This window comes from Amblyomma americanum, chromosome 1, assembly GCF_052857255.1.
Source record: "Amblyomma americanum isolate KBUSLIRL-KWMA chromosome 1, ASM5285725v1, whole genome shotgun sequence".
Classification (NCBI taxonomy): Eukaryota; Metazoa; Arthropoda; class Arachnida; order Ixodida; family Ixodidae; genus Amblyomma; species Amblyomma americanum.
The window spans coordinates 154,056,133-154,077,831 of NC_135497.1; the positions used below are offsets into that span (position 1 = coordinate 154,056,133).

General features: G+C 49.1%; 1 protein-coding gene across 1 annotated transcript in view; it reads left to right on the forward strand.

Annotated features, from left to right (window-relative positions):
* Positions 1 to 21,699, forward strand: part of CngB (Cyclic nucleotide-gated ion channel subunit B) — a 49,018-nt gene that overhangs the window by 13,548 nt on the left and 13,771 nt on the right. The window contains exons 2-8 of the mRNA XM_077647398.1: positions 2,385 to 2,508; positions 3,251 to 3,340; positions 9,647 to 9,887; positions 11,817 to 11,944; positions 14,979 to 15,152; positions 15,592 to 15,800; positions 16,130 to 16,180. Of these exons, the coding sequence (XP_077503524.1) occupies positions 2,385 to 2,508; positions 3,251 to 3,340; positions 9,647 to 9,887; positions 11,817 to 11,944; positions 14,979 to 15,152; positions 15,592 to 15,800; positions 16,130 to 16,180 (1,017 nt within the window). The remainder of the gene's footprint in view (positions 1 to 2,384; positions 2,509 to 3,250; positions 3,341 to 9,646; positions 9,888 to 11,816; positions 11,945 to 14,978; positions 15,153 to 15,591; positions 15,801 to 16,129; positions 16,181 to 21,699) is intronic.

A 21,699-nucleotide genomic window follows, 5' to 3' on the forward strand; every position in this document is an offset into this window, starting at 1 on the left:
ATTGAAGAAAATAACGGAAATCTGGAGAAAGGACAGAAGAAGGAAAAATAGAGGGTGACCTAGAGAAAAAGTCAATGGCTCAAAAGATTAGTGTAACCGCAACCTGCAGATATTAGATGATTTTTTTTCATGCGGCGGCATACAGAAAATCACAGCATGAAAGATGACAATAGCATGATTTAATTCATGAGTTCATGTAGCTTGTCCTAGCGCAAGCGCTCCGGCCCTCGATAGTGCCTCCGTGGCCCTCTTCTGTCTTGTAATATGACCGTAAGGCGCCGAGCGATCGCTCTGATCGATGACTGAAGATGGAACGGCTGACATGACGGTGACAATGAACAAAAAAAAAGGGGGGGGGGGGGGTGACTGCCAGCGAACTACGTTATAAGATGAATGAGGTGGACGTTTTCCCGCGCGCAGTGCTTCGGGCCCGTCTACCGTGTTACGTTGATCACTATACTACGCATGTTCTCATCCTTGTCCTTAAGTGTATTTCTACCGTAAGTACTGATACAACAAGCCTACACGTAATAACGTTCACTAGGTGAGTCCAGAAACAAAGACACTTAGCATGCAGAAAGAATAAAGCTGCAACCTTCTTTGAGCTATATGCTGGGAAAGTTTTATCGTTGCATTATAAAGGCTCCATCTTCCGAAATATGAAATGGATAGCTCACATGACAGCAAGCTAATTAAAAAGGCTGGGTGTGGACAGACAGTGCCACGCGTGCACAAGCAGTGCGCCGCAACGACCGCTCGGCGAACATCGTAAAGTTGGGAAACCACGTAAGCACGGTACACCTGCCCGGAAAAGAAAGAAACGCTCCCTCATTTCGAACTAGATTTGTGACCGAACTGGCAAAGCTGTTCCTGTTTTCAGGTGTTTATGGTTTAGTTTAATTTCTAAATGAGACCCTGAACAGTAAATGACCTAAAAAGTATTACCACTTTGAGTATAGTTCCTGTTCAAATAGTAGTGTCTTATTTTCATTCACAAGAAAGTGCGACGCAATCATTAGACACCATACAAGGGCCTACTTGAAAGCATAATGCCTTTTAACGCGAATTTTATTGAATTTTTTTCCGTCATCTAGTGATGTTTTCCGAATATCAAAATTTCCTCTTCGGGTATGTGCATAACAGGAACCGAATTGCTGCGTGGACGGAAGAATTTTTTCTGCATTGTTTCTTGCAGCGAAGACAGTATCCAGCCGTATAGTATAGCCTTTCGCTGCGCGATGATTTGAATCTCATGTCGATTTAATATAGCAGTGCGTGCGCTTGTGCTTGCAAAACTGCAAGAGGTTGTGTGTGTTTACCGCCTCATCCCTTATGCTCCTTATGCTCTTCCATAAACTATCTTCAAATGATCATTCCTTTAGAACTATTTTTAATGTTGTCATCAGTGAAAAATTCGAGGGGCACTTAAGCTCCGCCTTAAAGGTATCACACGACAGCGTTAAAGATTATTTACTACTTTCTTTCTTAATTGGTACCTAACTCATTAGCATGCATAAGTATGCATACTAGACCACGTGGCTTCATGTTAAGGAGATGTTTGTGCCATGGAGGGTGAATTGCCGCCTGTGCAACACACCAGAGACAATTGACCATCGTTTTATTCTGTGCTTTGATGCTATGTTCTTCTGGGACATATAGCAACGAACAATTAAGGACATTTACATCACACCCTACAGTATCCGTTTTTTGCCTGTGGAGAAAAACTGTGTTTTGCCATATGATCTATTTATGTTGCTGGGACTATTTAGTCTCTGGAAGAGCCGCATGATGGACCGCCACGCCGAATCACCACGGTCGTCGAAATATTTGTTCCGTGAGCAGTGCGCCTTGGTGCGGGGCGTATATGTGCTGCGCTGGAAGAGCCGCTTAGCTGGCTGCCGTGTCTAAGTGCGTGTGTGTGCCTGCCAGACTTTTCATGTTCGGTAGGGTGGGGACATGCAGGGGTATGGTGGGTTCGTATGACGCAGCCTGGTGTTCTTGGCATGAGCATATTCAGATTTTCCTGTGTGGCAATTTTTTCATGCAATAAAGAAAAAATTGCTGCAATGGCCAAAATGTAGCATGTCTGATTCGCAACCCAAGGGTCATGGGTTCGATTCCGAACTAATAATTTTTAGCGTGAAAGCGCTATTCCGACGGGTAAATCCGGAGCAAGATCTTGCAATGTTTGTGGGTCTGTGCCAAGTGGAATAATTAAATAAAGAGGAATCAAATAAATATTCGCGACTGGGATTCGAACCCGCGGTGGCGAAAACAGATCAGCTACGCTGGCCACTGCGCGAAAGCACTGGGCTATCACCGCAGCCGAATACGTGTTATGCTAGCTTCTCGCTCATTTTTTTTTTCGCTTTTCTTCCGTGCAGGCTCGGATGTCCTTAGAGCCTTTGGTTCAGGAAGGAGCCCAGCACGGAGCCATATGCCACAGTCGGAGCTGCAGCCCGACAACGGGTTTTCAAAACCCAGCATTCCGAACCGAAGTCGTAAGAGGTAAGAATGAGCCAAACAGGCGATTTTTTTTCCACTGCAAACGAATCTGGCGTCATTTTTTTTTTCTATACCGGGCACACCACCTACACGGTCCGCTGAATGCACATTTTTCTTTCTTCTACCAAGGCTGTTTTCTCTGGAATGACGCTAAACCGGTCAGGCTATTCCGTCGGGAATCTAACCGTAGACAGCAAGCTCTCGAGATGCTGCTGTGATCAGTTGCGTCACTGGGACGAACTTCCGCAGAATCCGCGAAAACTCGTCGTTGCGTTCCAATACCACGTCCCTGACTGAGAGGGACAGGATTGGTGTGGTGTGCGAAGTAAGGTGTTTACAAACAACCAAGGTAGCGACGACAATAACTGGACCGTTTGCGGAACATGCGAGGCTTGCCTACAACGAAAAACTATCTGAACCGCGAGAGCGCAGCCTGTCCTCGTAACACAGTTAGGTGCACAAATAGCGCCTTTAGTGCGATCCAGATGTGCGCATGGCCCTGCTAACACCTGCCGCGTTGTGGCTTACCAGCGTTGCAGTTAATTGTCGCCTTAAGAATACCTTTCCAATGCCCGGTGGGTGGCCGCACATGGTAGCATTGGTGTCGAGAAACAATGCTGTCTGATCCCTCAAAGCCTAGAACATGATTATGCAGTTTGAATATCCGATTTCACAGATCGGAAAGAAACGCTTCTCAGGATACTGTTCGCAGATTCTATGAGAATTTCTCCGTGATCATGCGCAGAGCCCTGCAAGGTGTCCGCCGTAACAAGGAATGCCGTACCCCATCAACACCAGCCTGCTGGGCCGATAGAAGAAGACGCCGCTACGACAGGTTAGGCTCCAAATTTGCTGCGCCACTAGTGCAAGCACTCGCGTCTAACGCTATCACGTGGCACTTTCGGGAACTCAAAAGAAGAGGGGAATCAGTGTGATCGACGACAAGACAAAGAAAGGGCCCGTATATGAAAGAGAACAATTCGTTTGCACAAAAAAAAAGAACACATTGCGTCGTTATTTTTGCTCCAAAGTAGAAAATATGGTACGCTTGTTATTCGTCTAGCAGAAAACTAAACGTGAAAGAGGTAAGAGTGCGCTTGTAATTATTGGATGAATGTTCATCGCATGTTCTCTTTCTTATACCGCTACCTGTACAGCCGTGAAGGAGAAGTTAGAATCATCGCCTTCGATTTCGAACGGCACTGATATATCACGTGACGATGCTGTGTGCGTTGTGTGTCGTTCTGGCTGTTGTTTGCGAACTGAATTATGCTGTAGACTGCGACATTGACCGTTCTTCCAGCATGCAGTGCAGCTAGAAACGAGAGGAGGGGCGTCCCTTACCTTAGGTACAGATGCGCGTCGATTTTCAATACAATACAGTTTATTCGGCAGTTTTTCATACTCACAAGTCTGCTGGTCAGCCTAAGCACATAGCGCTTGTTGGCTGACCTGGCAGTTGGTGGATACATCATATGGTTTATGGTTTATGGGGGTTTAACGTCCCAAAGCGACTTACGCTACGAGGGACGCCGTAGTGAAGAGCTCCAGAAATTTCGACCACCTGGGGTTCTTCAACGTGCACTGACATCGCACTGTAGACGAGCCACTAGAATTTCTAGATTAGAAAACCTAGAAATTCCGCCTCCATCGAAATGCAAATGCCGCGGCCGGGATCGAACTCGCGTCGTTTGGGTCAGCAGCCGAGCTCCATAACCACTGAGCCACCGCGGCGGCTTGGATACATCATAAGTTACAAAGTCACAACGTTTACGCTTTACGTTTATGATCAGGCAGCAGGATGCCGTCCTGCCAGACAAAAAGAAAAAATCAGATCAAAAAGGAAAAAGGCCAGTAGTGCCAGTAATGACAAGCGCAGAAAAGAACGCCAGACACATCAGGCATGAAAATACTAAAAAACAACGGTTCATACATGCAAAGCCACACATAGATCTCAATCTTTTATTGTTGCTAAGACCACATCCTACGTTTTTCACCAATGTACAGATCATCACTAAGATCGTTAAATACCGCAGAGACACAATATTTCCTAGCTTTTCTTTTTACCGTAGTTTATGGAAAGTGTTGGCTTAATGTATCTTTCTGTTTTTCTGAGTGTTACTTCTTTGTGTACAGGTACTCTGAAATCCCTTGCGAAATAGTGCCGCGTAACCACTGAAAAGCGAAACATTTCGCATACCTTGAGTATGCCTAGTTTGGAGTACTTTTCTTTTTTAGAGGTCGTGTGTGAGTCGGTGCCATAAGCGATACTATTTTCTATTTTTTTGATAAGCGTATTAATCGTTTGCATTTTGTATTTTATGCATGTGCCATATAGAGTTATTTCATAGCTCAAAACAGACTCCACTAATGCTTTATATATTGTAATTCTCAAATTAAGAAGACATTTCCCACGCAGATTGCAAATTAAATCCGCCTATTTCGTAACATTTTGCGCAAGTGCTCCACATGGTTATTCCAGGTTAAATGTTGGTCCAAAAAAGGGCCTAAATATTTTACCATTGATTCAGGTCTTAGTGGCACACATTTACAAGTGCAGCAAGCAGAAGTGTGTAGGTGTAAAGACGGTTGGGAGGGTAGGGTTACAGGCTTACGTAGATTTCTGAACCATAAAATAATTGTTTTGAGGATTGAAAAAAAAAACAATTTTCGCCAAACCAGGCCAAGATTTTATGTTGATTACGGAGCGAAGTTGATAACGGAAGAAAGGTTTGGCTGGAAAAAAATAAACAATTAAGGCGAATGCCCATTATCAGGGGCGCGGTTCGAGCCGCATTTAGCGTTGCGTTATGCGTCCGTAAGCTTTCTCTCAGACCGCTGCTTGCAGTCAGTGCGAGAGAATACGGCAGTCGCGCGGCGTTCTGGGGAAGTGCACCCTCCGCTAGGGGCAGCTGGACCACTGGAGCTGGGTTACGGCAGCTGTCGGCACCTTCTTCCAAATTGTAGTCGATGAAGTAGTGACCTGCGTCAATACACTAGGGTTTCCTCCTAGGTTTAAGCCACGTCGATGAAGACGACCTTGGTAGTTGTGAAAAATTCACGCGCTCTAGACTGTTCACCACTTGACAGCATATCAGCCACCTTACGCAGCAACATTCGCTGAGTTTCGATCTCAAACCGCACGTAAAAACAAAAAGAGAATGTAGCATCGCTCAAACCAGAAAAGAAAGCATCGAAACAGAACCGGACGCAGAGGACAAAGGCGTTGTGTTGTGTCCAGCATACAAGCACAACAGCGATCGCTTCCACGCCGAGCTTCCCCTCGCACCCAGCCTGCGTCACATCAGCAGAATGGGCCTGTACACAGAGATGAGCAGAGCCGTCACGCCATCCCACGGCGCACATAGCGGAGTGTCTGCTCTCATCACTTCATGCATCACCCATGGACTGCGTTCATTTCGCGCCAGGTCTTGTCAATGTTGCACGACGCGCGGCCCCGAACAGGAGCGCTCCCGGCAACGCCCCGGCGGCGAGCGGCATGCGGGCGGCGGCCAGCTGTCGGCCTCGCAGTCGCTACTGCGCCGTGGCTCGCGCCACACTGCACCTGTTCGCGCCGTCGAGCGACTCGTTGCGACCACGTCCGAGCACGCAGGGCGACCAGGTGGCCAGCTCAGTTTTCCTTCCCGAATTCCCCGAGTTGCCTCGCTAGAACTGAGGCGTGGATAGACTGGCCCGTGTTTCTCCGTCATCGATGTCATTCCTGGCGGAAATGCGTTCTTTCGCTTCGGCAAACCGCTACGTGAAGGCCTCGTCCTCCGCGTTATTTCCGGGGGCAGTTCTTTGCTGTTAAACAAGTGGCGTCCGGTGGCACTTGCATTGATAAGTTTAGATTAGTATCAAAACCCCGTCGTGTTCAGTAAGTTTACACTATCCAGCAGATTCAACTTAGCTGGCTAGTACGCAGTAACGGCGCATCTACTACGAGCTTGGACATGAAGGTGAAACAACTGCCGTACACAGTGAGTTTGATAAAACAAGGTCATCGCTGGGACTGAGAGTTCGTTAAGAGGAGCGCCAAGTGAAATTGTTCGGCTGCGGGACCCTGCTGGCAGACCACGAATCGCACCGAGTCCGCGTGCTGACCGCCAACACGTCAACATGGACGGCAACATGGCTGATGACGAAAGCGAACGCGAGCCTTTCGCGACTTGCGTGACTCGTCGAGCAAGCAGACGCCCGTTGTTGGGTAAGGCTGAAAGGTGTCACTTGTGCGATTCTCGCTCCCTCTTCGTCTTTTTCGGGCTATCTCGATTTAGTGCATTATTATTCTTAACTCTTTTTGGTCCACAGTATTTGTCGTACCTTGCTATCTCCGCTGCAAGTCTCTTTCACACGTACATTGGACAGACGAGGAAGAAAAGACAGTGTGAAGTGGGAGGGTTCGAAGGGACTGCCGGATAATGCTGGCGACATCCAACCCACCTCTTTCTCTCTTGGGAGCAGGGTTAATGGCGTCGTTCTCTATTCACCGTATTCGTTTAAAAAACTCCACACATTCAAACGCATTGTCTATTACGAACGGATGAATCAACAGATTACGGTTTAGTGCTTTAATTTTTTTCCTCAGTAGAAAAAAAATTCATATGCTGTGCTGAGGTAGCATTGTATGTATGATCAGGTGCATACAAAGCAAGCCTTTATGAGCTGGTTTTCTTCCAGACTCCTCATATTGTAAGATTGGTGGGGCAAGAAATGTAAGCGGCGTTAAATAGTAATAGAAATTTATATTTTTTTTCGCATCGCCATTGCTCTACCCTCTTTACACCCAAACGGAAGCCTCCCTTTATATTTCCTCACCCGCCGCGGTGACTAAGCGGTTTTGGTTCAATCCCGCTGCGGCAGCCATATTTTGATGGAGGTGAAATACGAAAATGCCTGTCGATGTGAGTACACATTAAAGAACCCCTGTTGGCAGGGGTGTAGCCAGGTGGGGGGTGGGGGGGGGGGAGCTTATGGGGCTTCGTTCCCCCCCCCCCCCGAAATTTTTTCGAACTGTCACGCACCGCTGGCCAAAACAACCATTGGCGGGGGAAGTCACTCTGGATTTTGCCACCTACAGTGTCTTTTTCAGACTTTTCTAGACATTTTGGCGCGAACATTGCTAACTCGAGTTGGATTTCGTGGCAACTCCCATGCACCTGCAGTCATGTAACGCAAGGGGCCCCATCCTAGCACAAACTTTCAAGGGCCTATCGATGGCTCGCTGTTGCGACTAGAATTTCGGTGCAATTACTCGCAATACATGACCGGCGACAGCTGTTGCTGCGCAGTACACTGGAACGAAGGACAGCGTCATTGAGATTTTTCCCTGCCCGTTGCACACTTACAAAAGTGTAAATGTTCTTGAACGACAAACACTCATTAAAATATTTGTCCTCTACATACTAATTTCATGGCCTTTACGTTTTTCATATCAGCGGCATGCACTGCTTTGCTGGTTCCGGACCGATATAGTTCTAGACTTCGTGTGATATTTTCTTCACTTAATTAATACGCAAAAACATGGAAGCATTGGCATCAGTTATGTATCCAACGAGTGAACGATAACGGGATAGTTGGTGTGACATGATTACAAGACCTAAAACTGAGCAGGGGACAAGACACAGGACAGAAGCAAGCAGGACGAGCTCGTCCTGTTTGCTTCTCTCCTCTGTCTTGTGCCCTGCTCAGTTTTATATTTTGTAATCATGTCTGCCAAGATTTTTAAGACATACGAATACATTACTTTATTTAAAAAAATACATATTTCACTTGTCTAGACAGTGCGTAGTGTTATCTAATACACAATGGCATTGTCGATGGCAATGCAGTTGTTATTGTTGCGTTTGATCCTTCCACAAATTCTATGAGGAGGCCGCGCTGCAACATGAGCCCGTGATTCATCTTAAGTGAGAGTAGTGCAGCGCGAAAAACAGCGACAGAGGGAAAGACACAAGCAATAGGACTGGCGCTGACTAACGACTGCCGTACTGCAACTGTAGCGAGGTGTACTGGCACGCAAGATATTTGCGTCCGCAGCGAACTGTGTCCTTGTTGCGAGAGCATTTAGACGCGGGTTCGATCCCAGCCACGGCGGTCGAATTTCGATGGAGGCAAAATTCTAGAGGCCCATGTACTGTGCGATGTCAGTTCACGCGTTAAAGAACCCCAGGTGGTCGAAATTTCCGGAGCTCTTCACTACGGCGTCCCTTACCTTTGCTTTGGGGGTTGCTGTGGGACGTTAAACCCCCATAAACCATAAAACATTTATCTAATAACACAGGACTTGATGTCAATGAAGAAAACCTTTCGGCATGTGGGACGGCGTACTTTTCCTTGCATTTTTGTACCTTACCTCGGATTGTGAATGCTTGTGTTGAGCGAAGCGCAGCGAAACAACAAATATCTGTTACGTGCACGTGGCTTTCAGCAATCTGGAGAACCAAACTCGCGACGTGCGCTGCACGGCATTACTGAGGTTTTGTTCTCGAATTTGATGATATCGATAAAGACAAGGCTGCTTGACGAGTGTTCGTCAAAATGCTATAAATGGTGAAATGTTTTTAATGCGCGAAAATCTGCTTGCCTTTCACTGTGCTGCTCCTAAAAGCGTACTTCTGCCGAACTGAAATGCAGTCAGTAAATTGCAGCTTCGGACGAGGCAAATAAATATGGTGGACATCCATTTGAGCGCAGCGATGCAGTAAGTGTAACTGGTCTCAGTTTATTCCGAATGAATACCCAAAATAAGTTATACTGACTCGAAGCTCGCGCTGACCTTACTGTCTTCAAATGACACCCCGCTATGCAGTAGTGGTGCGAGGGAGGTCGTCCTTTTTTACATCAATCTGCTCCCTGTCTTCTAATAACGTCCGATGTTCTCATTCTCACCACGTCCGAGTGGGCCCCTTTTTGGGCTAGTGCCTCAGGATCCGCTTATTCGACACCGATGCACCGCCGTGCGCCTCTAACAGGCTCCATAGCGGACGAATGTACTGCTTCAGGGCAGGCGACTTCATAGCGGCCGGTGAAAAGCGCAATCATTCGCGGCCTTGTAGCAGCGCGGCGTCCTTGCGCCGTGGCCGCCCTACGGCCAAACGCGCGCGTGGCGGCTGGAAGGAGGCTGAGCGGGCGCCCGCAGCTCGCAGGCGAGACGAGCGCTGCTGCTGCGGCGAGGCCGACAGCGACCAGCGGGGCCCGCCGGCGTCCGGGGCTGGTTCCCCGGAGAAGCCCTCGACCAGGTCCACCACGCCGTCGCCGTCCACGTCGTCCGCCGCCGCGGCCGCGGCGGCCGGGCTGTCCCGCAGAGCCGGCGGCGCCGACGGAGGACGCGTCCAGACGCGCATCAGCACCGACCTCACCCCTTTACACACAGCGGTCATGTGAGGGTGCCTCTTTGTAAGCCTGCGCTACACGCGTGTGCCTGTGCATGTCACGGCGCGAGAGACGATGGCATGGACAGCCGCGAGCGTTGCTCGCACGGGTCACGCGGAAAACGTTTTTTTTTTTTCATTATTATTACGGTTAACACCGCTAACGCTTTTGTAAACCTGCGTATTTGCAAACGTGCGTTCGCCTTGCAGTTACCGCTACCAGATGCAGAATTCATTGGAATTTGTCCTGGGGCTTGTTCGTACCAACGGCACCATAAACGAGCTCGTAGTACCAACTTGCTCGAGAGGCATTTTTTAATGCGACAGCACTACTTCACAAAGTCTAAATGGCTCACCGAGCTTGTATGAGGCTTGACCTTGAGGGTGACCTTGGCCAAACAATAAATAGACAAATAAATAAACTAAATATTGTCGCGACTCATACCCGCGGCGATGCGAACAGATTAACTTTGCTGGCCACTGCACAAGAGCACCATGCACTGCCGCCGACGATCTAATATCGTGGCCACATGTACCAACGACTCAACAAAGCAAAACCATGAGCCAACCATGCAGGCTAAACACAAGCTTTCGCACGTCTATTCGGTTTAACTACGTTTTAAAACCCTACCGCTTTTTTTTTTAATTTAAAAGCGCCGTTTACGGACAGAGCAAAGCATATAAGCACATCTTGAACCACGAAAAGCCGTTAGAGACTTAACAATTTCGAAAACCGCTATTTCTGCGTAGAATGTCTTATTTATATTTCGGACAATTGAAAAAGAGCATGACGCGACACTCAGACATCAAGAAGCATGGAACGCATGGCTCATAACAGCACTTATTTGCTTGGGAATGCTAATCACCAAATGTCAACTTTCTTTGGGCCAACTATAGTGAACGTAACACCAGGCAAGCGTCGAGTAGCGTGTGTCGCAGACGTTGGCAATAATACAGTGCAGGCTCCCCGCACATCACCCTACCGCGCACTCAGCTGTCGCTAAAACACAAATGCTAAAGATAGCCTCAAAAACATGAAAATAGCCTCGCTTGATGGGCCACTTCCTACCAGCTAATCTATCAACTAATTAGTCGCCGACCGACGCACTAATGAATTAATCAGATAATAAGTGAGGTAATCTTTGAGTGTCACGGCCCAACTTTTTTTTTTTGCTTATGTTCGGGTCATGTTATTGATTTGTACAGTTCTCCGGATGTCTTTTAATGTGAAATGCCCGCTGACTAGGAGCGGAAAACATTGGCCCCCGATTTACCTACTCAAGCTTAATGCGAGTCTGGTGCGTTAGCACGTTTTCCCTTGTTTCGCTTTCATTCTCTGTGTAGCTTTTCTTGAAAATTCGAGTTGCACCAAAATTTTCTTGCAGTCATTCCTCTGCTTTCTTCTCGTGACAAGCCGCCTGAGCAGCTCCTTGCGATTCGAGTCGTCGTTCCCTCTGTTCGGCTGTCACCCGTACGCGCCTCGCTGTGTAATGCACGTTCCTCCAACGACTTCATCATTCGCCTCTTCTTTCTCGCTCTTCTTCACGTTTCTCGCTCTTCATTTATCTCCGCAATAAAGGCCCGCCAAACTAACCTCGATTTATTCTGTGCATTATTATTTTTTTCGCCTGCCGGCCTGCTGCCTCGCTATATCTGCTGGATATAGCGAGGCGCTTTCTTTAGCGTTGCTGTGTGCATGCGTGTGTGTGTGTGTGTGCGTGCACTAGTGAACTTGATACGCCTGCTTTCTGACGCCTGCACAGCTGCCTTTTGGGGGCATTTTTTTTTTCAATGTAATTCATCTCTGCTGTTGAAAAGGTGAGCGTGTGAGCGGGGGGGGAGGGGGGGGGAGTGATGAAGGGACGACTGCGGTGGACGAGCCACCACCCAGGCGAGGCACGGATGCGCTGCTGACGTGTCTGATTTGGCTCTACGCAGCTCGGACTCTGAAAACACGACGGCCTCGGAGTTTGTGTCCGAGAGGATACAGACTCTGGTACGAGCCTTTTCGCACCGATCGCAGCGGGTCAAGGAGCGCATCGCGGAGCCGCCTACGCCCAGCCCATGTGAGCCGCTTTTCTTCCCTTTTTTTATTCTTTTTCCTCGACCGTTTTCTCCGCCCCAATGTGTGCAATGGTCGCAGACGACCCAAATCGAGAGCGCCATCAATATGTTTTGTGTTGAATGTCTGTGTGGCGTCACCACAATTTTTGTTGCATTTTAAAGCGAAAGCTTTACTGGCCGCGAACTTGCGATTTCGCCGTGGCGGTGCTCCGAGGAGGCACATGACGTCACAACGCCCGCCTCGCCGCGGAGCCGCACCGGTCTGACCGGGCCGGCGGCGGCTGGTGCACTCGGCGCGAAATAGCAACGTGCTCCAAGTCTCCGCCAGTGCGGTCAGAGTGCGCCGAAGCCGCCGAACGCGTCGGTGGTCAAGCGCAGTTGGAGTATAAAGGGTCTCGCATTGGCCGACGTGACGTCACCGTGCAGCGCGCCTTAACAGAGCCTGCGCTTAACCGCTAACCAACGTATTCGGTGGCGGCATCTATGGGAACCACTGAAACCCCCCGCACACTCACTAAATAAAAAAGAAACTTGTGCCGAGGCTCAGAATGGAACCAGGTCCTTTGGCGTTTGAGGCGGAGACGCTACCACTCCGCCACGACGGCTTTTTTTCTTTATTGCATGGAAATAGTGCTGAGAAGGAAAGTCCAAGCTTGCTTACGACACAAAACACCAGGTCACCTTACCCCTGCGTGAGCCCACCTTCCAAAACATCAAAAGTCTGGGAGGCACACACATGCATTTAGACACGGCAGCCAGCTAAGCAGCTCTTCCAGGGCAGCAGTTACTCCCCGCACCAAAGCGCACTTCTCACGAAACAAATATTTCGACGACCGTGGTGATTCGGCGTGGCGGTCCATCATGCGGCTCTTCCAGAGACTAAATAGTCCCAGCAACATAAATAGATCATATGGCACAACACAGTTTTTCTCTACAGGCAAAAAAAAACGGATACTGTAGGGTGTGATGTAAATGTCCTTCTTAATTGTTCGTTGTAAAATGTCCCAGAAGAATATAGCATCAATGCATACAATAAAACAATGGCCAATTGTCTCTAGTGTATTGCACAGGCGGCAATTCACCGTCCATGGCGCAAGCATCTCCTTAGCATGAAGCCATGCCCTCACAGGCAGCGTGCATGTGTGCAGTTTAAAGAAGAATGTTTTTGCGGCAGAAGAAATGCACAATCGCCTAACACGTTTTAAAACGTTGGTGTCAAGGAACTCCAGAAAAGGTTGCTGATACAGCGGTACAGGGAACAAATACTCTGTAAGTGCCTGAGTCATCTGCCTTCTGGAGAGGCTATACAGGTAGTCTAAAGAAAAGCGCACAGTGAGGAAATTGAAGGTGTCAGCAACTTCCTGAATGAATCCCCATAAAGGCCCCTCACGAGGGTGTCCAGTCGGTGCGAATAGGAAAGGCAAACGAGCACTGAGACGCCTAATACGCACAGCAACTAAAAAAGGGTGGTTTGACGATTTGAAAAAGAAAAAAAGAACGCTAAACAAGCTGATGCACGAATAAGTGAACAATGCCGATTCTAGAGTCCGGTGGACTCCGCCACGACGGCTCAAGCTTTAACCATGAATTAAGGCGCATCTAGTGAATGCACTCTTCCGATGCAGAAGTCGCCGCGCTTTCGCTACGTATATTCTGGCCTAACAGAGCTAGGCCATCAGCATTTTTTTTTAAATTGCTTGAGCATTCCGCATATTGTAGTCGATTCGTTTTTCCTATAGTGCCATACGAAGACTCTGCAGAACCTTTCGTGCATGCCGGGCCCCCGCCATTAGATTCGAAATATGACGGAGAAATTTCACATACTCTGTCATCACTTGAACAGTTAGGCTTCACGGGTGACTCCTGTACTTAGTTTTGGAATTGGTTTAATTAGTTATGTAATGAACACTGTTGAAGCCCCTTGTATTTTTAGTGACTATAGACTCAGTCTGCGTGCCCGTCACGTTCTGCCGCCGAGCACAGGTCACGGGACCGAATTCTGGCCGCAGTGCATGAAGGGTTGGGGTGAAATGCAGAAACGTTCGCGCGCTGTGCGAAGTCCGTGCACGTTGGAGGACCTCAGGTGGTTTAAATTAATTTCGAGGCCTCCACTACGGCGTCCCTCATAGCTTATTGCTGCTTCGGTACTGAATATCGCTACTTATACCACTGATAAGCTCTACAAAAACTTGACGTTATTTTCATTTTATCGTAATCGTCGGGACGCACTTGCAGAAATATGCCTACTTTGCTTTCCGTTTTTTAAGCCTATTTTCCTGCAGCGCCCCCCTGCCGCACCGCGGAGGACATCCCTCCCCATTCTGACGTTGGCAATTGTCGCAGAACTCCTGTCGTTGTGCAGCTTTCCTCTAACATGTCTGACGCTACACTGAAGGCACGTGCCTGGTCACCAGAGAAAACATGACAGGAACAATGTCTGGGCTACGTCAGATGTGAAATACACAGAAAGCTGTAGTGTGTCCACTTTGTTTTCGTTTGGTTTTTCTTGTAATCAAATCAGTTTGTGGCTTGAGCACACTCGCGCATGACTGTTATTTCATCTCATCGCTATCCTCTTTCTCCCTCCATTGATTCCCTCCGCTTTTTACTCACGCTTTCATCACGTTTGAAGACCACTCACTTCAGTCTATATCCAGCTTACGCGTTTAAATGGTAAACGCGCTCTGCGCTGTAACAGTGTCCCTTGTAATGTGCCATCACATTGTAACCTCACGTATACCCCGGACGAGTGACAGACACATCGCGTTGGCACGTCATTTCTTTTGATCACTTCGGGGAGCAAGTTTGATGCAAAATGGCCTCCACGGTTTCAGTTTTCGCCCTCACCTCGCACCCCATGCACGGCACACTGTCTGGACGCCATTCCCATGCCCCACTGAACAATCTGGAATGACTCGATAACGTTACACCATAGCATTTTCCCTAAACTAACGCGTCATTGGGCACGAAATCTGCGTGTGGCTTGTGGTAGCGCTGCGGGCAGAGGCCTCAAGAGAGCATTCCTTCGCCACGCAGCTCCCCCACCCGAGAAGCGCGAGGACTACGAAAGCCGGCTACGGCTGGACTCGTTCGCGCTCGTCGAGGACGCGCCGGCCGAGAGCCAGGCCGAGTCGGAGCAGCTCATCAGGATAGCATGCTGCTCCTTCCCCAAGAAGGCCTGCCTTTTCCCCAGGACCATCGATCCCCAGAGTGAGTAATAACGCCAGTGTGTCCGCCTTGGGACTGGGACATCGCGGTCTGTCGAAGGCGCTAACTCGGGAGAATTGGCCACTGCGGCAGTAGAAGTTTCCGTTGCCGAGCAATGAGAAAGATGCATTGCCATACGGAGATTGACGTGTGGTTCATGTCATGGCTTGCAAAGGCACTCAAGCGCGGTTTGCAGTCATGTCCTTCGAAATGTACGCTTCCTGGACGGAGCAAGTTCTTTTGTGCCTCTTTCAAGCAGGTCAAAAGCGCGATCCAACTGCGCAGGCAGAGGTACCGGCTTTTCGCTTGCGCTCAGAGCTTCTGACCGAAAAAACATTGGCAGAACGTTGCAGTGGACGCGTCTCCGGGGGAGAAAGGGAACATGTCACGGAGCAAAGGCAACTTAGCGCGGAAGCAAGGATGAGTGTGCCTCGCGTCGCAGGCAAGCTGTACGTCTCGTGGCAGCTGGCGGTGAGCGTGTGCTTCCTGTACAACTGCTGGGCCATCTTTCTGCGCGCCGTATTCCTGGAAGGCACACACACAGACGAGGCCGGCTTCTTCGCCTGCGACTACCTGTCCGACCTTGTGTACCTGCTTGACATGCTGCTCTTCAAGGCGCGCATCAAGTTCCACTCTGCTGGCATGTGGGTGGTAAGCGTGCTATAGCGCCTTCCAATGACAGCCTTCTAGCAGAACAGCAAAGTTGCACGCCCTTAGCTTTGCCACTGATTAACGCGGCAAAATGTAGCTCTCTCGAAGGAAAGCAAAACTAGAATAAAAAGGCTTTTTGTCGACACTGGCTGTCTATACCTTTCATTTAAACTCCAAGTACAGCCACCTCTTGTTCTCATTAAGACTTCAGTTTTCGTCGTGACTTTATACTGTCGCCAACACCACAATTTACTTGTATAGTCGCCTCTTGTAATGCCGCCAAGAAATATGTTTAAGTATTTACTGTACACAAGTTTCATCTCTCGCAGGAAGACCCCAAGCTCACCCGACGGAATTACTTCCGCAAGTTCATATTCAAGGTAACAACTTCAACCTGAAACTTTTCAAAAGAAACTTCTTGGGAATTCGTTTGGCGCTTGCTATTTGCCTTACTGCACTTGTGTTAATGCTGGGAAGTGCCGATAACAAAAGAAGACGCCGGTTGGCAGGGGGAATGACGTAGAGTTTTGCTGGTTGCTATACGAAGCGTATAATGGCCTACGTTTAATTTTTGTTTCCTTCCTTAGCTTTTTTTTTTTTTGCTGAGATGTATGCAGCGCATAGTTCTACCCATCTTTTTTTTTAAGTGTCGTCCTGCACTGAAGTGTCACTGTAGCACCTGGATCACCTGCACATTTCCCTTATTTGTCATTACAACCAATATACCTTGAAATGGTCAGAGTGCAAAACGTACGCAAATTACATATCCGAATCACTCGCAACATTGCCCAGAATAGCTCGCGTTTCAAGTGAAAGACGACACCACGCGTAAACGTGGCGATGTCTTCCACTTATTTGGGGCGATGGGGCGTGCTGCGACGACGAGTTATAATTAAACCTGACGGTCAGATTCCGACGGAAGTAATGAAAAAGAAACGACCAGACATTTAGACTTCTTCGTAAGAAAACTTTCAGCGACAAGGATAAAGCTTAGGGTGATTTATCCTTATCGCTTTCTGGTGCATTAGGTGCTGTCTTTCCTTCTTTTTCCTGAGTGCGAACCCATGCAAACCTTACCACCACTGCATGTGGAGCACGGCTTGTCATGTTTTGATCAAGCGTCGCTCTATTCCTTCAGTGCGTTGAATTCGGCGCTTGTCTGCACGTATTTTTCCTAGACTCGAGCATGCGTTGTAACACGGATAAGTCCCGTATATGTAAGTCATTTTGTCAGTAAATGCCAGTTGATGTCCAGAGTATTCATTTCTAGGTTTTTCTTTTTATAGTATTTTTAGCGCTAAAATGTATGCTTTTACATTTAGCGAAAACTGATGAGGTCGCCCCGTAGCGACCGCTTGGCGAGTCTGCCACCACGCTCACGCTTACAGCGCCTTTTACAGCGCTAGCTGTCCTAGTTCCCCCACTTTGTGTTGTTGCCGTCGTTGACGTTGTCGTCGTCGGTGCTGTCCCGTTAGCATGCCTTTTCTCCTCCTTCTCTCTCCGAGGCGGAGAAGGGGAAGGCGGGGGAAAGAAGAAGAAGCGCAAAATAGAAAGGCACCGAGGAGGGAGGTTGCATGGTGGCGCGTGGTGAAAGTAGTTGTGGGCGCACACAATCTGGTGGAGGAGGAAACCTACCAATCGGGGGTCCCTAGCTAACCTCTGGAGGACAGGCTGAACTGCGAGGCCCGTAGAGGGCAGGAGACAAAGGGCATCCTTGCCGGACACCGCGGCCCACAACAAACGACTCCGAAACAAGACCCTGTACCGTCATCGCACAGGTTGGTCCTTAGTACATGACTATTACTATCCTCTGGAAATCAGAGTGAATGTCATCCACCTCTAGTACTTGGAAAATGTAGTCATGGCTGATGACATCAAAAGCCTTCTCCAGATGAAAGAAACAGAGGATGCCTGACAAGTTACGTGACTGAGCCTGGAGAAAAATATATCTGAGGGCAAAACCATGGAGATGGGTGAAGCGACCTGGAACACAACACGGCTGGTATGGGTCAGGCAGGTCCCCCAGGAACATAGTTTAACCTCATGGAAATGCACTTTGTGATGAGCTTGTAGTCGCAGTTCAGAAGCGTAATAGGAGGACAGGGCTCGCAGGTCACTGTGTCTTGACTCATCCTTACAGAGAAAAGTGATAAGCCCTTCCCGTTGAGTGCCTGACAAAGCCCCATCGTTGAGGAGCCTTTTCACTAATGAGGTAAAGGGACCTCCAAGCTGCTCCCAAAGTTTGACCTAAAACTCAACCTTACGTAAGGCCGCCCAACCTGGACTACGATTCCTTTTGAAATACTAACTGCGGCAAACTGTTCCTCTGTTATAAGTGGACCACCTGGGATGTTTATCACTTCAGGAAGCCTCTCAAAAGGGAAGGAGGCTGACAACAGAGCAGGAGCTGTTATAAAGAGCAACATAATTGCCATGCTACGTCGAGAACGCCCTCAGATCGGCCAAGGCGGAAAGTGTGGACTCGGTGCGCACAAAGTGGCGGCGGAGGAGGCGCCTGCTGCATCAACTTTCCCTCTCCCACCTCTCAGCGCGCGCTGCCGCTCTTAAGCTATTCCGCTGACGTTCGAGTAGTGTCCGATATTCCTTACGAAGTGAAACCAGTGCAGCGGCAATCCCCGGACCACTCGAGAGGGGCATTGAAAGCTGGAGGATCGCGTCGGAGACGATGATTTTCTCCTCGCGCTTTTTGCGTGCCCGTCGCATTCCCCAGGACCGGCAGCATTCGCAGACCTTCACCCTATCCCAACCTGTACACCGTCTGTAGTATCGTCTACTGAGGAAGCCAGGATAGTTGAGATGTCACTATCTCCTGGTCTAGGAGCAATCGTGAATTGAGACGTCACGGTCCCTTGCCGCGTGGAGCTAATGTGCCATCGACGAAGCGAAGGATAACCAGTTTATGATCTCTAAGTGCTGTTGGAAACGTCCACCCGTCCCCATGTTTGCGTACGCAGACGACCTGACTATCGTCGTCCCGGACAAGACATATGTGCGCTCCTTTTTGGACGTCATAGACGGGTACTGCAGGGCAAAGGGGGCCACGTTCAATAGATCCAAGAGTGCTGCCCTGTATTTCAGGAAAGCACCGTCCAGTCCACAGCCCCATCATGGTCTGTCCGCGAAGGACCAGGTTCGAATCCTAGGCTTCCATTTCAATGCCGACGGGCTATCGAGGCCAACTGGCTTCTTGCTAAAGAGAAGCTTGAGAGAGTTAGAGAATACGGCAAATTGGCGTGTTCCCTCACTGCACGGGCTGCTCTCGTTCAGGTACTTCTCGTTCCTGTCCTACGTCGGCTGCATAACACCTCTGCCGGTACGTACGAAGCTCCAGCTAGACAGGATTCTTTCCAGATTCCTCTGGAATGGTATCACACACCAGATTGGGAGGCATACGATGAAACAGCCTAGAGACAGAAAGGTGGGAGGGCGAGGGGGGTGGGGCATCTCAGACCTGGGCATAGTAACCGCAGTGTTACATGTCATATGGACCCAGACAGCCCTAATTCCGACATGTCCCTGACTCAAAGTTTGACCTTTAACAGCACCCGCCTCCGATTCTGCTCAGAGCACATACTCGCATTATATTCCTCGATCTGGCTCTCCATCTTCCTTCTACGCCCAGGCAGCAAACTGTCTGGAGCGTCGTCGAGGCGTCCAGGCCGATGTTAATATATTCTGAAAACTCCGCTATAGGACCTGACCAACCTTTCAACACCAAGTCCTCCACCTAGGTACAGTAGTGGATATCTTTCTCAGCAGCGTCTAAGTTGGAACCCAATACTGTCAAACATTCTGGATGCCAGCAAGGCGTCGTTCATGTAGCGTCTTGCACGTGGTTGTCTCCCAATTCGCAGAACAAAAGCATATTCTTGTTCCTTCTTTCCACGCACCATTTCCGAATGGAACCGACTGCCAAGCGATATCACCAACCTGGTATCTTCAGAATCCTTCTTGTCTGGATATCACCAACCTGGTATCTTCAGAATCCTTCTTGTCTGCTGTTTCGGCTCATGTATCGCAGTAGCGTGTCTAGTACACAGTGTATTTCGGTTTCCTTGTTTTTATTCTGTTCACTTAGACTGTTTGACGTCGGATGATTTGCCTGTACTTTTTTTTTTGCTTCCCGTTGGTCTTATTGAAATTTGTCCTCGTACTGTAATCGCCCTTTGTCGCTGTTATTTTGTTGTTAACACTTTGTAATTTTTTTTCCTTTGTGCACTCCTGCCTTGACCGCCAAAGGGCAGTCGGCAGTATGTATGAAATAAATAAATAAATAAATAAATAAATAAATAAATAAATAAATAAATAAATAAATAAAAGGGCGTTCATACGAGCTAGTCTGCATCCAGTTTGCCCGTTTTGTGGTGGTTGTGAGGACATTCTTCATCTTTTTTTTCGCAATGTCTTTTCCAGAGGCCCTTCTTCGCCGAGTGGCCGATTTGTTTAGCCTTCTAGGCGTGCCTTACTAGGCTGTTCGATACCTCTACCTTTTGCCAGGCCATGCCGTGAAGCAGTTTGTACTTTTGCTCGTCGAGTGCTTCTACCAAATTTGGTCAGCGAGATATGCCGCTGCATATGGTTGTATAGGGTGCCAGGCGCCTCCATGAAGTGCTCGCAAAGGTACGAAAAATAGTCTGGTTCCATTTGCGCCGTGAAAAGCGTCACCTCGGCAAGTAAACGCCTGCAGGCATGCGGTGTCATGCATTCGTCATCTGTACGGTCCCGGGAGACGTTATCACTGTCACGATATAAGGAATGGTGGTGACATTACAAGTGTAAAAGAAGGTCCGGCCACCTTGTCGGCTTGCTGCCACAGTGGTGATCTTGGCTGTGCAAGCTCTTCGGAGTGTCACCGCACGACTACCACTCGTGCCCGGGCAGGGCCATGATCCTGAACTAAAAACCTCGTTCCCACATTGAACAAGGTGGAAGGAAGGGGGGGGGGGGGGGGGGTGACGTAAGGATGATGATGGGTCAATAGGTTACGTGAGACCTTGGCGTACGGCGTTTCTTGTGCCACATCCTCTTCCCATCTGACAACGGCAGGGTGTTGTTGTTGTTGCCTTGGTCGCATGGCAAGGTGTTATCGAGAGGCGGCTCTCGCTCACCTCCGGTGACGTGTTCGTTTGCAATGCGCGTGATTAGCAGCTCTGCGCGCGTACCGGAGCAGTACTGACCGCCAGAGTGATGATAACACCCCGAGCAGCGACGTGGCACATCACTCGCGTTGCGGGAAGGCCATGGATGCAGCCGAGGTGACGCTACGTGCTCAGGATGTAGTTTGTATGCGGGAGGCCAGGCACAAACGTTAGGCGAATCGAACAGAAGGTGAACGCTTTCGGGACGCAGCCCACAAACGCTCTGCGCGACAAGATCCTCAAGTCCGCGCCCACACACTTTTCTGATTATTATAACTCTCCAATAACATAAATACAATCGTTCTACCGTCACGCGTGTCGTCGTTATTGGAGGTCAATCGTTTCGCGAGCAAGATAGCGCTGAGCACTCATCGTAGCTTTCTGGTAAGCGGCTGCAATTCTGGAGCGCAGCTCTTAGGCGCGCGTCGGCGTAACAGGCCACCTGACAGCCGTGGCAGATGGCGTGTCCTAGCGAAACGCCTCCTGCCACGGAGAGAGCGGAGGAATGGACGACCGGAAGGTGGCTGCCACGGGAAGATCCCCGAGGGTGGCTCCACCTGTCGGCGGTGGCAGGTGGCGTGTGAAGAGCTGCGCTAAAATCTCCCATTACCGACTATCGTAATCGTCTGTCAATTTTTTACCACCCTAGCTCCACGTGCATGCGCACTTTCCGCCTTCTGTCTCTCTTTTTGTGGTCGCGATGGGAAGAAAACGAAACAGCTGTACACACGGGCCGCTCC